Source organism: Cynoglossus semilaevis, chromosome 1, assembly GCF_000523025.1.
Source record: "Cynoglossus semilaevis isolate Cse_v1.0 chromosome 1, Cse_v1.0, whole genome shotgun sequence".
In the NCBI taxonomy this organism is placed as follows: Eukaryota; Metazoa; Chordata; class Actinopteri; order Pleuronectiformes; family Cynoglossidae; genus Cynoglossus; species Cynoglossus semilaevis.
The window spans coordinates 3,214,609-3,229,466 of NC_024307.1; the positions used below are offsets into that span (position 1 = coordinate 3,214,609).

At 42.2% G+C, this 14,858-nt stretch overlaps 1 protein-coding gene and 1 long non-coding RNA gene across 2 annotated transcripts; one reads left to right on the forward strand and one right to left on the reverse strand.

The window, feature by feature from the left end:
* Positions 1 to 2,742: 2,742 nt before the first annotated feature.
* On the reverse strand, positions 2,743 to 4,081 carry LOC103385176 (uncharacterized). The gene is made up of 2 exons (XR_001760098.2): positions 3,914 to 4,081; positions 2,743 to 3,204 (listed from the first exon to the last, which is right to left on the reverse strand). It is a non-coding gene; the product is annotated as an uncharacterized LOC103385176 (long non-coding RNA).
* Positions 4,082 to 5,972: 1,891 nt separating this feature from the next.
* Positions 5,973 to 12,928, forward strand: LOC103385830 (intraflagellar transport protein 140 homolog). Its single transcript, XM_008319867.3, has 13 exons — positions 5,973 to 6,387; positions 6,595 to 6,772; positions 7,270 to 7,460; positions 7,537 to 7,632; positions 8,312 to 8,444; positions 9,052 to 9,195; positions 9,392 to 9,520; positions 9,985 to 10,167; positions 10,660 to 10,860; positions 11,928 to 12,140; positions 12,235 to 12,401; positions 12,500 to 12,641; positions 12,751 to 12,928. Exons 1-13 carry the CDS (start codon positions 6,305 to 6,307, stop codon positions 12,907 to 12,909), a joined length of 2,019 nt encoding a protein of 672 aa, XP_008318089.2. The 5' UTR covers positions 5,973 to 6,304; the 3' UTR covers positions 12,910 to 12,928.
* Positions 12,929 to 14,858: the final 1,930 nt, after the last annotated feature.

Sequence of the window (14,858 nt, forward strand, 5' to 3'; positions counted from 1 at the left end):
GGGGGGGGTTGGGGGTGGGGAAAAAATAATAAAAACCCCACATTACTTGATGTTGCTCCCCAGGCCATGATTCTAATTTCTAGCCCTTTATGCTGTCACTGTTCCTCTGTGAGGCTGTGCAGGTCGGCTGTTTGAGAACACAGTCACACACAATCAACTGCATATTAAAACAAAATGTCACTTTTTTTTAAGCTTTATGTAAAAAAAAAAAAAACAGTAGCTCAGAGCGATTTCACAGCAGAGGACAAAAACACACCAGCAGCTTATCACAGAGGCGCTGTGAGTTAGCTTCAATTTTTATCTCCATCCTTTTCAAGATGTGAGATCAGTTGACGCTGCTTTATCAACTCTGAACCAATAATGTCTCAACAAAGCAGCGAGATTGGAGAGAAACCTCGTCGTTAGCTACATTTAGCCACAGGTAACCGGCTCCCACATTACCGGCTTCAAGCAGCTAAGCTAACTTAGTTTGTCTTCAGTGAATAAAGGTGATGAGCCTGGCAGCACGGCGCTAGCTGCTTTAGCTACAAATATCAGATCACACACTGGTCCTAATGCAGGTTTCCTAACTGAAACAAGGGCCACGAATCAGCTTCAACAAATGCTAACGTGCGGGGAAATGCTAATACTTTAAGTCAAGAAAAAAACAGGCTTACCCTGAATTTCAAAGGTCGTCATCAGCTGCAGAAAAACCATCAGGGTCCATGATCACATCCGGATGTCTACGCGCCGCACACGTCCACTGGCACTGGAATAATAATAAAAAAAAAATGTTGAAAGTTATTGGTGTTTTATGACTGTTGACCTTTTCAGAATCCAAACCCACATTTGCCCTATATACGCTAGGACTAGCTTCATGCTCATCTTTGTATGCCAAGGTTACAAAACATGGAGTTGTAGAATAATTAAACAGTGACTTTGCTTGCTGTAAGACGACAGTATAAACCGTTGTTACACAGTTTAGCTTACCTAGAAGTAGCCTTTGTGATATTACTGAAAAGATTAATTCAAGAAAAAAAATCACGCAAGTTACAGTAGATTCAGATTCGAATTTGTAATGCTCCTTATTTTAAATATTCGAATTATATTATATATTGGTTGAAGTGCCGCCTAGTGGACACACCGATATCCGCTTACGTCCCACGTCCCAAAGCTGTTATGTAACATTTGCTCAACTCAATATAAAATTGCATGAAGGGAAATTGAATCGATATAATTGTGTTATATAATTATTATATAGTTTCCGTGTCCTGACGAGCAGCGAGTTGCTCGATATGAGGTGGATATAGTTTCCGTGTCCTGACGAGCAGCTAGTTGCTCGATATGAGGGGGGGTGGGGGCGTAGGGTTGGTTTACCTGAGGCTCTTCGTCCTCTGCTAACCGTTCTGCGTACGCCGGATAACGCGTTGGATGTAGAGGTTGTGCTCAGGTTACTCGTAGTCGAGTGGTACTTTATTAAATAACTTGCTAATGGCGGTTTCTCTTGTTTTCATTTTCCCCGTTTTTAATGGAAATCCGAACACGTTCCCCCGCGACGCTTTAGAGGTTTTGGAGGGGACTGTGATTTCCAGCCCTGCTGCTGCGCTGCTGACCGCCATCTTGGAAACTATGCTCAACGTTGATTTGAGTCGTACGCCGGGTAACAAGTTGGATGTAGAGGTTGTGCTCAGGTTACTCGTAGTCGAGTGGTACTTTATTAGATAACTTGCTAATGGTGGTTTCTCTTGTTGTCATTTTCCCCGTTTTTAATGGAAATCCGAACACGTTCCCCCGCGATGCTTTTAAGGTTTTGGAGGGGACTGTGATTTCCAGCTCTGCTGCTGCGCTGCTGACCGCCATCTTGGAAACTATGCTCAACGTTGATTTGAGTCGTTGCGGAAGACACACAAGTTCGAACGTCAATTCCCACATTCGAAAGTTATGTAATTTTTTTTAAAGTTAGATATCGTCCCAGACTGAATCACAGGAAACCATTTCTGTGACATTAAAAGTTTTTCATAAGAAGTTTTTCATTTTGTCCAATCAACAGCAGTACACTCCTGTACTTCAGTTTGTCGTAATAACACAAATAGCTACAGACACTGTCAGTACTTCAGTTCTCCACCATTGTCGTCCACATTATTTTTAGAATTTCAATCATCATTATGAAGCTCAGATATTAAAAGTTAAATTATCTGAAAATATGGATATTTACAGATTTACGCACTCACAATGAACATTACTTGTTAGCATTATGTTGGCAACGACAAAGAAATAAAGATGATGTAGCTACAGTATATAATGTAGCATTTAACTTTAGCTTAATGTTATTGACTAACAGTACAAACATTTGTCATTTAAAAAATCTGTAGAAACATTTTTGAATATCTTAAAAAATATTGATAAACATTTACATATTTATGCATTGACATTGAACATGAATTATTAGCATTACGTCGGCAATGATAAAAAAATAAACATGATGAGGGAGGAACTAGCATATTAGCACTCTAGAGGCCAATGAGAGAAACAGATGTTCAAACACCCATGAGCCTTTGCATTCATTTTATTAATTGGTGATGTAGCACATTTGAACTAGTTGAGAAATGTATGTGTAAAAATGCTCTTTTTACCACAGTAGCATGTAGCATTTCACATTAGCTTAATAAATCTAACAGTACAAATATTTGCCAATTAAAAAAATCTGCCCAAACATTTTTTTACTCTGACCTTAAAGGCCAAGCTAACAAATTTTTTTTTTTCACTAAGCCAATGCTACGGCTGCTAAGCTAACAGACCAGGAAGTGAATCTTTAACTGCTAAAGAATACATAACAATAACACGATCATAGCAGCTTCTCATTCAACACAACTGTAGTTCTTGTTGTTTCATTTGTAACAAAGCGGGAAATTCTCATATCCTTGTCTCATCCTCGTCTCAGCAGGGTGGGCAACGGGGAGAAAAGGTAAGTGGAATTCTTGGGCGAACACAACATCCCACACATCTGTCAGAAGCCGTCAATCATCCGAGCTCCGTCACAGGCAGAGGGAAGTGGAGTCTGGTTTTATGGTGACTGAGTGAATTGTTGTGACAACCAGAAATGGGCAATTAGAGAAACTTTCTTCTTTTTCAGTGTTGACCTGCTCCAGTCTGGGTGACATATGAGAACAGTCAACACTTCTGGACTGAAATCTTTTTTCTTCCTGTTGTATTTTTAATTAAAGCCTAAAATTGTAGGAAACAAACAATGGAACACGATGTCAACTGTTGTTATTAAGAACCATCACTATATTATAATTGAAAAGTTTAAACAAAGACAACTAACTTGATTATTATTATTATTATTAAAACAAAAAAATCATATATTCTGATGGACATTTAAGATCAGATAATTTTAACTGCTGGTTTATTTTTATTTTTCGAACCCAATCTCTCTATTTACTGCAGACAAAACTCAAATGAGGTGAACAGCCATGGCGAAGCCATTTCCACGGTAAAGTCATACTGCCCTCCAGCGTTGAAAGAGCGGAATTAGTCACGTCAGCGTCCGAACACAGCAGATTTTTTACATGTATTTAAAATTAAAAATATGCAGTTCGGTAAACTAACTGAGCCTTTAATCTATGTCTGTTATTGTTTGGACTTAACAACTTTAGCTAATTTGTCATAAATAAATTGAGTTCTGCTTAAAATTGATGACGTATCACTCCAAAAAAAGTGACATAAACATTCTGGGAGATTAATGGCACCATGATGCATCACGACGGAATTTTCAGGAAGTGCAGGACCTTAACAGCAATACACACCAGAAAACAGACTAAACAGTAGCTTATTTTGAACAACATTTAGGTAAATATACCTTGGATTTAATGTTTTATTTGTTAGTTTAAAGTAACTCGCTTCTATTCTGTTAAACTAACTAAAAAAACAACACCTGCTTCTCCTTCTGGCTCCGCGGCACTTGAACAGTCCTGACCTGAAAGAACTCGTCTTTTTCCCACTCTTTGACGGAGCAGCTGTTGTACTGCAGGTGCTGTGGCGTCACGTGGCATCGAGTCATCGAAACAGAAGAAGACAAAACAAACAAAAAAAAGCAAATAAAATCTCACCATGAAAAACTCCTCTTCTTTCGCTCTCAGTGTCAGTGGTCGAACATGCCGTTTGATGAGTTGCTGCCATCTACAGGTGTTAAAGTGTAACGTGGCAGCTGGGGGACAGTGTTTAAAGAGCTATAGTTCAGTTCTTAAAGAGGGGTTTCAGCAGCTTCCGTAGTGTAGGGGTTAACTCGTTCGCCTAACACGCCAAAGGTTCCAGGTTCGAGACCGGGTGGAAACTGAGCAGAACTGTTTTTGACACAATAACTTCTCCAAAAAAATAATGGTGGGAAGGATAGGGAGGAAAGAATGATGGAAGTAAGAATGGTAGGGAGGATGGAAGGATGGAAGTAAGAATGGTAGGATGGAAGGAAGGAAAGAAGGAAGAATGGTAGGTAGGAAGAAAGGGAGGAAGGAATGAGGAAAGGAAGGATGGGTGGAAGGAAGGAGGAAAGAAGGATGGAAGTAAGAATGGAAGGAAGGAAATAAGGATGCATAGAAAGAAGGAAGGAAAGAGGTAAGGATGGAAGGAAGGAAATAAGGAAGAACGGTAGGTAGAAAGGAAGGAATGAGGAAAGGAAGGAAGGATGGGTGGAAGGAAGGATGGAAGGAAGAATGGTAGGAAAGAAGAATGGTAGGAAGAAGGAAAGAAGGATGGAAGGAAGAATGGAAGGAAGGAAATAAGGATGCATAGAAAGAAGGAAGGAAAGAGGTAAGGATGGAAGGAAGGAAATAAGGAAGAACGGTAGGTAGAAAGGAAGGAATGAGGAAAGGAAGGAAGGATGGGTGGAAGGAAGGAAGGATGGAAGTAAGAATGGTAGAGAGGAAGAAGGAAAGAAGAATGGTAGGAAGGAGGAAAGAAGGATGGAAGGAAGAATGGAAGGAAGGAAGGGTGGAAGGAAGGAATGAAGGAAAGAATGAAGGAAGGATGGGTGGAAGGAAGGAAGGATGGAAGGAAGAATGGTAGGAAGGAAGAAGGAAAGAAGGATGGAAGTAAGAATGGTAGAGAGGAAGAAGGAAAGAAGAATGGTAGGAAGGAGGAAAGGAGGATGGAAGGAAGAATGGTAGGAAAGAAGAATGGTAGGAAGGAGGAAAGAAGGATGGAAGGAAGAATGGTAGGAAAGAAGAATGGTAGGAAGAAGGAAAGAAGGATGGAAGGAAGAATGGAAGGAAGGAAAGAAGGAAGAACTGTAGGTAGGAAGGGAGAAAGGAAGGAAGAAAGGAAGGAAGGAAGGAGGAAAGGAAGGAAGGAGGGGTGGAAGGAAGGAAGGATGGTAGGAAGGAAGGAAGGATGGAAGGAAGAATGGAAGGAAGGAAGGGTGGAAGGGTGGAAGGAAGGGTGGAAGGAAGGAAGGACGGGTGGAAGGAAGGAAGGGTGGAAGGGTGGAAGGAAGGGTGGAAGGAAGGAAGGACGGGTGGAAGGAAGGAAGGGTGGAAGGGTGGAAGGAAGGGTGGAAGGAAGGAAGGACGGGTGGAAGGAAGGAAGGGTGGAAGGAAGGAATGAAGGAAAGAATGAAGGAAGGATGGGTGGAAGGAAGGATGGAAGGAAGAATGGAAGGAAGGAAAGAAGGAAGAACTGTAGGTAGGAAGGGAGAAAGGGAGGAAGAAAGGAAGGAATGAGGAAAGGAAGGAAGGATGGATGGAAGGAAGGAAGAAAGGGAGGAAGGGAGATAGGGAGGAAGAAAGGAAGGAAGGATGGATGGAAGGAAGGAAGGAAAAAAGAAGTGAGGAAGAATTGAAGGAAGGAATGAAGGAAGGATGGAAGAGTGGAAGGAAAGAAGGAAAGAAGGAAAGAAAGAATGAAGGAAGGAGGGAAAGAATGAAGGAAGGATGGAAGAGTGCAAGGAAAGAAGGAAGGACGGAAACAAGGAAAGAAGGAATGAAAGAAAGAAAGAATGAAGGAAGGAATGAAGGAATGAAGGAAGGGACTTAAACATCCCTCCTATCAAACAACAGATAATCAACTGCTGGGTTAAATGCTGCTTTGAAGCCTTTTATCTCAGTAGAAGGAATTATAAAAACCCCATGTCACCATAGGATTGAATCCAAATCTCACCATTGTGTTAAAACATAATCACAACTTGATCGTGTGTAGGAGACTAGGAGACTAGGAAAGGACACTTCAGTTTTTCCCCTTTTTAGTCTCGACACCAACTGAACCTGAAGTGTTCTAAATAATAACTTTTTTTTTTCTTAAAAAATTACTACAGTAATATTTTTTTAAAATCCTTATGGCAATGGATTCTGAAGCGAATGAATTCCAGCTCAGATTTGAAGAACTGAAGAGACAGGGAAGCAGTTCGTCCAATGACAGGTGAGCTCACTCTGTCCACCGTTGTCATGGAGACGACTTCATTTCGTTCATTTACTTTAATAAAAAAAACCCATTTCATATCAGTTCTTTAAGGAAGGAAGGAAGGAAGGAAGGCACAGAGAGACTCTGACAAATACATTTAAAATCAGAGCACCACATAGAGGGCGCTATTGCAAAGATTTTTAAAAATTTTTTTTTACTCCATAGAAAGGCAGAGTGGGAACACATGGCCCAGCTGTGCGTGAAGAACCTGCGTCTGGACATAGCCCGCGTATGTCTTGCAAGACTGGGCAATGCCAGGGCGTTAAAAGCCCTGAGGGAAGTCGAGGCTGAGCCGGAACTACAAGCACAGGTGGCGATGTTGGCCACTCACCTTGGCATGCTGGTAAGATGTGAGAGGTATTACTTTATAGTACTACAATGTATCCCACTGTATATACAGTGTGCAAATATGTTACGTTGGAGAAATCACCACCAAAAAAAAAAAAAATCAAAAAAAGTATATGAAAAGTACAGTAATACTATGATCTTGTAGTTTTTATTTACTCAGAGTAAATACTGATGTGCTCGGTCTGAAACCTGGGCCTGTTTAGTTGAACACGGGACTGATATACTCTCAGGTATTGAAGAAAGACACACTCAAAGATCTTCTTCAACAGATCAACACATGGTCATGTGCTGCCACCTAGTGGAACAGTATTTAATTTAGTTGCCTAGCACTGTGGCATAGGCAATTTTTTATTTTTTTTTAAATTTAGGGTTACCCTGATCGGTCTTTTAATTTGAAAAATTATGACATTTGCCCTCTCTTTTATATATGTATTGAATCAGTATTTGTCGTCCATCTTTTCTAACATTTCAGACCATTTTTTTTTTCAACAGGAAGAGGCTCAGACCTTGTACAGGAGCTGTCACCGCTTTGACCTTCTGAACATCTTCTACCAGGCTTCAGGCCGGTGGCAGGAGGCCCTGGAGACAGCCGAGGGCCACGATCACATTAATGTGAAGAACACCTACTACAGATATGCCAAATACCTGGAGTCCACAGGGGACACGCCCCAGGCCATTGACTAGTGAGTCACTCTCTGGTTGAGGTGTGTGTGTGATGACAGACCATGACGTGTTTTGTTTTTGTTGTTGTTGTTGCAGTTTTGAAAAGTCGGACACTCACAGGACTGAAGTTCCTCGGATGCTCCAGGACGACCTTTCTGCTCTGGAGGTCTACGTTAACAAGAAGAAGGACAAGTGGGTCATTTGGGTTCATGGCCCACATACAACCTAATTAGATGTCAAGTGGGCCAGACTGGTACAATCATAGCATAGTTACCTATAAATAACAATAAGTCCATGTTTTTCCCCTTTGTTTTCATGCAAATCTCTCTCTTTTAACAAAATATAATTTTACAAAAGAATACCAAACATGAAGCACGTGTGTATTTTTGTATTTTCAAAATCCATCAAGCGGACCGGATTGAAAATCTCGGTGGGCAAGTTTTGGCCCGCGGGCCGTATGTTTGACACATCTGTTTTAAACAGCTTGGGTGTTGGTTTACAAACATCTCTTTTTTCCCATGTCTCGGTCATTTCTATTCCTCCACGTCACTTTTTTCACATGTTTTTCACACCATGAGAAGGATGGATATAAATGTTTTACAAAAGAATACCAAACATGAAGCGCGTGTGTATTTTTGTATTTTCAAAATTCATCAAGCGGACCGGATTGAAAATCCCGGTGGGCAAGTTTTGGCCCGCAGGCCGTATGTTTGACACACCTGTTTTAGACAGCCTGGGTGTTGGTTTACAAACATCTCGTTTTTCCCGTGTCTCGGTCATTTCTGTTCCTCCACGTCACTTTTTTCACGTTTTTCACACCATGAAAAGGATGGATATAAATATATTTATTTTTACTTTACTTTTGTTCCAGGGACATCTTTAAGTGGTGGGCTCAGTACCTGGAGACCCAGTCGGAGATGGACTCAGCGCTACATTTTTATGACTGTGCTCAGGATTATCTGTCCTTGGTGCGACTCCACTGCTTCATGGGCAGCAGCCAAAAAGTGAGTGTTTCACAGCAAACATTTCTGACCACCTTTGGTCCTGTGGGCGTCCAGAACCAGACGCGGACCTCGTTTTGATCAACAACTGAATTCTGTATTACACTTTGATTTGGTGTTTCTCAAAGCATGGGGCGGGCCCCACTGGTTGAGCACGGAGACATGATGGGAGGAAATCTTCATGGTTCTAGTGATGATGTCAAAACGGAACTTTTATTTCCTCTTTTTGAACTTTTTACTTTTTTTGAACTTTTTTGAACGTATTATTTGATGCTAATTATTGACGTAACTTGATGTTAGTTCAAAAAAATTGAAATGTAATTTGTCGAGATTTTTGTCGAGGTGACGGGGGCAGGAGGGGCATGGAAAAGTACAAGTAAAAATTCTATCAGTAAGTAGGTTTCACAGCGCCACCTGGTGGTAGTGTGTGTTAGTGTTTTTTACTACTTCTGTCTGCTGGGTTCAACAGAGTGAAAAATAACTTTATTTTGTGTCCAGGGTGTAGTGTGTACCTGTACCTTGGTTTTAGCTCTAGCGCCACCTGTGACAGTGAAAATGATTAACACCTGAAATGATAAAGTGTACGGATTCATCTTTTTTTTTCTTTCAGGCGTTTGAGATCGCCCACGCCTCGGGTGACAGAGCAGCGTCGTACTACCTGGCCAGACACTACGAGCGTCATAACGAGGTCAAACAGGCGGTGCACTTCTACATCCGCGCCCAGGCCTACAACAACGCCATCAGACTTTGTAAGGTGAAGTACTTTTACCACCGAGTATCAATAAAAACTCTATAAAAAAGGCCTAGCATGGAATAAGAATTCTGCATACGGCTATCAATGTCGCCCTCTAGTGGCGAACTTCCACCTACAGTCTGCTTCCTAGGTTTTTTTTTTTTTTTCAAAGTAGATGTTTTGTCCATGATTGAACTTTGACCTCTGGTCCTAGCAGGACAACGGTCTGGACGACCAGCTGATGAACATGGCTCTGCTCAGTAACCCCGAGGACATGATGGAGGCCGCGTGTTACTACGAGGAGCGAGGCACCCACATGGACCGAGCCGTCGACCTTTACCACAAGGTTTGATAACAGCAGCTGTTTCTGCAGCGCCCCCTTCTGTAGATGTGAATATTGTTGGACCCTCCCGTCCCACAATATGGACACTTTCACAGCTATTGTTCCGAAAATTTGATTTTAAAAATCTTAAAAATCGGAATCACATTTGTAATAAAATGATTCCACCATTAACATAAAATATTAAATTAAATTAATGTTAAATTTAAAATTTTAATTAATTTGATCTACTGCAACATCATTGCAATACTTAAAATTTTAATTAATTTGATCTACTGTAACATCCCTGCAGTACTTTGTAGTTCTTTGTCTACAAGTGGGCCCTGCCCTCTACTTTGAGAACCATTGGTCATCAACAAAAGGATTGTTGTTGCTTGATCCCACCATAGGGGGGCGGTGTTGTATTATTAACTATACAAGACAGAACAGAAGAGTTCCTACTTTAATTTTTTTTTTTTTATACCTTACAGGCTGGCCGTGTGTCCAAAGCTCTGGAGCTAGCCTTTGCCACGGAACAGTTCTCCGCACTTGAGTCAATCGTGGAGAACTTGAGCAAGAACGCAGACCCCGCCCTGCTGGCGCGCTGCTCCGACTTCTTCAACACGCATTCGCAGTACGACAAGGCAGTGGAATTACTGGTAACTGCCAAGAAGGTAAGAGTACTGGACTACTCACTACTACAGTACTACTTCATACACGGTGCGGTCTCTTTACCGGTCATGCGCGTGTCCGAGTACCGGAGGTGGAAAAAATACCAAAATATAAGTACAATTAAAACTACAAGTCTAAAGGTAAATGTAGGTACTTTAAAATGTACTCGAAGTAAAAGTTACTTTGCTAGTTTTTTAAGAAACCTAAATGATTTTAGCTTCACGAATAAGCCGTAGAAGAAGAAATCACGTCGGACTCTGTTGCCGCTCTTGCACAAGGTGCGTTCAGGTACCATCGGAAACTTGAGAATCTTGTCCAGAACGCGATTTTTATCCTTTCTTGATTGATCTTTTTTTTATTTTTAACTCAATTACGGATGTGAGTCAAACAAAAAACAAGTAAAAGTAAGTTAATGTGTACTTTAAAAGTACACATAAGAAAACGACTCGGTTCCTTCCCTGAAGTGACGCTCGTTCCTTCCCGCCTGTGTCCAGTACCAACAGGCCCTGGAGTTGTGTGTGGTCAGGGACGTGGTCATCACGGAGGAGCTGGCGGAGAGGATGACACTGGAGTCCAAGGATCTGCCCGAGGAGGAGCGCAGGACGGTGCTGCAGAGGTTAGGAGACTGCTGCAGGCACCAGGGCAACTACAGCCTGGCCTCCAAGAAATACGTGCAGGCGGGCAACAGGCTGAAGGTAACGTTTCTGGAAGTGCCACGACGGCAGGGACTCTGTTACTGGTCTTGATTTGTAGTCACGTTACACAGGTTTACGTGGTGTATACACACTATTCACTGCGACCCCTACTGTCCAACCAACTGAACTGTTCACTCCACACTGTCAATACTGCCTCTATATACAGTGATTATTCTATAGTGTTCAATTGCTAATTCTATCCATCCATCCGTCCGTCCACCCATCCATCCATCCAACCATCCATTCATCTATCCATCCATCCAACCATCCATCCATCCATCCATCCATCCATCATCCATCATCTATCTAACATCCATCCATTCATCCATCCATCCATCCATCCGACCATCCATTCATCTATCCATCCATCCATCTATCCAACCATCCATCTATCCATCCAACCATCCATCCATCCATCCATTCATCTATCCATCCATTCATCCATCTATCCATCCATCCATCCATCCATCCATCCATCTATCCATCCAACCATCCATCCATCCATCTGTCTATCCATCCATCCATCCATCCATCCATCATCCATCATCTATCTAACATCCATCCATTCATCCATCCATCCATCCATCTATCCATCCATCCATCCATCCATCCATCCATCCATCCATCTATCCATCCAACCATCCATCCATCCAACCATCCATCCATCCATCTGTCTATCCATCCATCCATCCATCCATCCATCCATCCATCTAGCCATCCATCCATCCATTCATCCATCTATCCATCCATCCATCCATCCATCCAACCAACCATCCATCCATCCATCCATCCATCCATCTATCCATCCAACCATCCATCCATCCATCTGTCTATCCATCCATCCATCCATCCATCCAACCAACCATCCATCCATCCATCCATCCATCATCCATCATCTATCTAACATCCATCCATTCATCCATCCATCCATCCATCTATCCAACCATCCATCTATCCATCCAACCATCCATCCATCCATCCACCCGTCTGTCTCTCAAGGATGAGGTCGATCTTCTTCCTCCTCTGACGACGTTGTTTGTTTTTTTCCATTTCTTTTTTTAAACCAGGCCATGAAGTCTCTCCTGAAATCTGGAGACACAGAGAAAATCATATTCTTCGCCAACTTTTGTCGTCAAAAAGAGCTTTTTCTCATGGCCGCCGACTTCCTCCGCTCTCTGGACTGGCAGAACGATCCAGAAGTCCTGAAGACGATTATACATTTTTACACTTCGGCCAAAGCCCAGGATCTTCTGGCCGACTTCTACGAAGCCTGGGCTCAGGTAGAGAATCGAATAAAACTGAATTTTCAAATATCCAACGGTGGGGTTTTAAAATCTACATCAAATACTGATTTGAATTTTTTTTTTAATCAAGGTAAATATTGACGAGTATCAACGTTATGAAGATGCGATGAACATTTTGACCGAAGCAGCCAAGTGTCTCACCAAAGGCCAGGACCCGTCGTCTGAACGGGACGATCCCAGATTGACTCGTCTGAAGCACAAGGTCGTCCTGATAAAGAAATACGTCCGTGCACGAAGGTAGAAAAAAAGAAAAAAAAACCCCACATACTTCTTCTCCAGATGTGTTTTCCAGCTGTAGCTCAGCGTCAACGTTCCACCTTCTCTCTGTTCTGCAGATTGTGCGAGGAGAACCCTGGGTTTGCCGTGCAGATTTGCGAGGCCCTGCTGCAGGAGCCGGACGTGGACCACGCCGTCAGACTGGGGGACATTTATGGTTTCCTGGTGGACCATCACTGTCAAAAAGGAAACATTCATTTGGTGACTGTCACGGCGTCTCACTAATTTAAGTCTCTGGGTTTTTTGGTTTTTTTGAGAACTCTGACCTTCCTGCGATCTTTAACCCCCCCCGTACCTCTCCTCCACCCAGGCTGTCGTTAAGCTGCGGGAGCTTCGTCAGCTGCTACCGTCCACCAACGTTGGACGTTTCATCAGCAAGTCCAGTGCGGAGGTGTTGAAGAAGGAGACACTCGTTCACAGCGAGCGAGGTGACGGCGGACACGTTTCGGACGAAGATTTGTTGCTGTAATAAAACCACCGATAAAATCTACGGCTGCATGTTAGGGTGATCACTGGTCCCAAAGTGGGGCTCTGCCCCGCCCCCTGGAGGGCACTATTAATTTTTGAATTATGAGGTAAAAAAAAAAATCACTGATTTGTAATTTTATCTGTTCAGTGACATTTGTCAACATGAGGGAGTTGTGTTTTTTACCCATGTTCTTCCCATATGAACTTATAAAACTGAATATGACGTCATCAATTATAACTTACCAGGTAAACAGATCGTCATTATTCATTTTTTAAAACCAATTATATCTATCTTACCAGGTAAACAGATCGTCATTATTCCATTTTTAAAACTGTTTAAAATCTGTTTTACAAATGCATACATTTCGGTATGTTACAGTCATTGGCCACTAGATGGCAGGTCCGTTCCAAGTGTTAGTCAGCCGTAGCCATACTGTAGTACTGCACATCAAGGAGATTAACAAAATCTTCAGACACAAAATATTTTATTGTTTCTGACAGATACACATCATCCAACAGCTTATTGGTTAGCCCACTGCACATGCCCAGAACAGGAAGCATCTGTGTTTGATCAGATCCAAAACTATTTCAAAAAATAATAAAGAAATACAGACGCCAGCCAAAAACACCAAAACGTCCACATCGCCTGAGTTCCATACGCACACCTGTAAATATTACTAAAGCAGTTTATTCAACATTTAATTATTAAAGATCATACAACAGCAGGCCTGTGTTACTGCAGCTGCAAACAAAGCTAAATTGTCATAAAGCAAACACTAATAGCATGTTAGCATGTGGCTAATGAGTGCCATGGAAACAGAAGCAGCGACTGCTGGAAGCCTGTAGGGTGCAGTACAGGAGCTCAAGCGCTTGAAGTTTGATCATAGACCTAAAGCAGTGGATTTAAACCCCTGGCCTGGGGGCCACTTCAGGCCCGTGAACCCCTCACATATGGCACGTTCTTTGATGACAATATTTTTGCCCTTGAGGTAAAAGTAGTACAGTTGAGTATTTGAAACAAAGAAAATTTATTTTTCTTTAATATCCTAACGTGGCCCTCCAAGGACGTAACGGTTGTAGCAGTTGCCCCCTGCTGGTTTGAGTTTGAACTCCCTGACCCTAGAGTGAATTGGCTTCACTGGTTGTAGATAAACAGGCGTTTGTGTTTTTCACTACTCAAAATATCGATTAGCAGCAAATGAGACGCCCAACGTTGAACCGAACTGTTCTGCGTTCTCGAGCGTGTGCTTTTATTTGTTAGGAAACGTACGATACAAAAAGGTTTGACGACATGTTACATGTGCTTTACGTCTGAAATGTTCACAACAGCCTCAGAATTAGCGTTGATCTTTGGCAAATGTGCTAAATGCTAAAAGTGTTACAGTCGAACTCAGGCACTGTCTCAGTCGTCAGTTGTGCTTTTTTTTCCCCTCTGCCTCGTCTTCTAGGACTTTACTTCCTTCCCTCCTAAACAGGACATAACTTTTGTCCTTGTTTCCTCTAGACCAGGCGTGGGCAAACTAAGGTCCGGGGACCGGATGCGGCCCGTTTGCTTTTTTTAATCCAGTCCGCCAAATTATACGATCTGCCTTTTCCCTGCGATGCCTGTATTTCCCCAACAGATGGCGTAGAATAGTCTCAAAAGCATGCTGTATTTCCCCAACAGATGGCGTAGAAGAGTCTAAAAAGCATTTTAGCATTTTAGCCTCTAGCATGTCTTTTACATGTAATTTTTCATACTGCTCCATCTATCTGCTCCTGACCCGGCCCCCCCGTGGCAAATTTTAGGACCCTAGACTTTTTTCGCTATTTGTCAAATCTTTAGCTAAATTTGCTCATACATGTACGTCATTTTGGTCAATACAAATACATTCTGGTTTGTTTTTTTTTTTCAAACATTTTTTCTGTAATCAGTCCTAACGTCTGGTGCATATTGTAACGGGACAGACC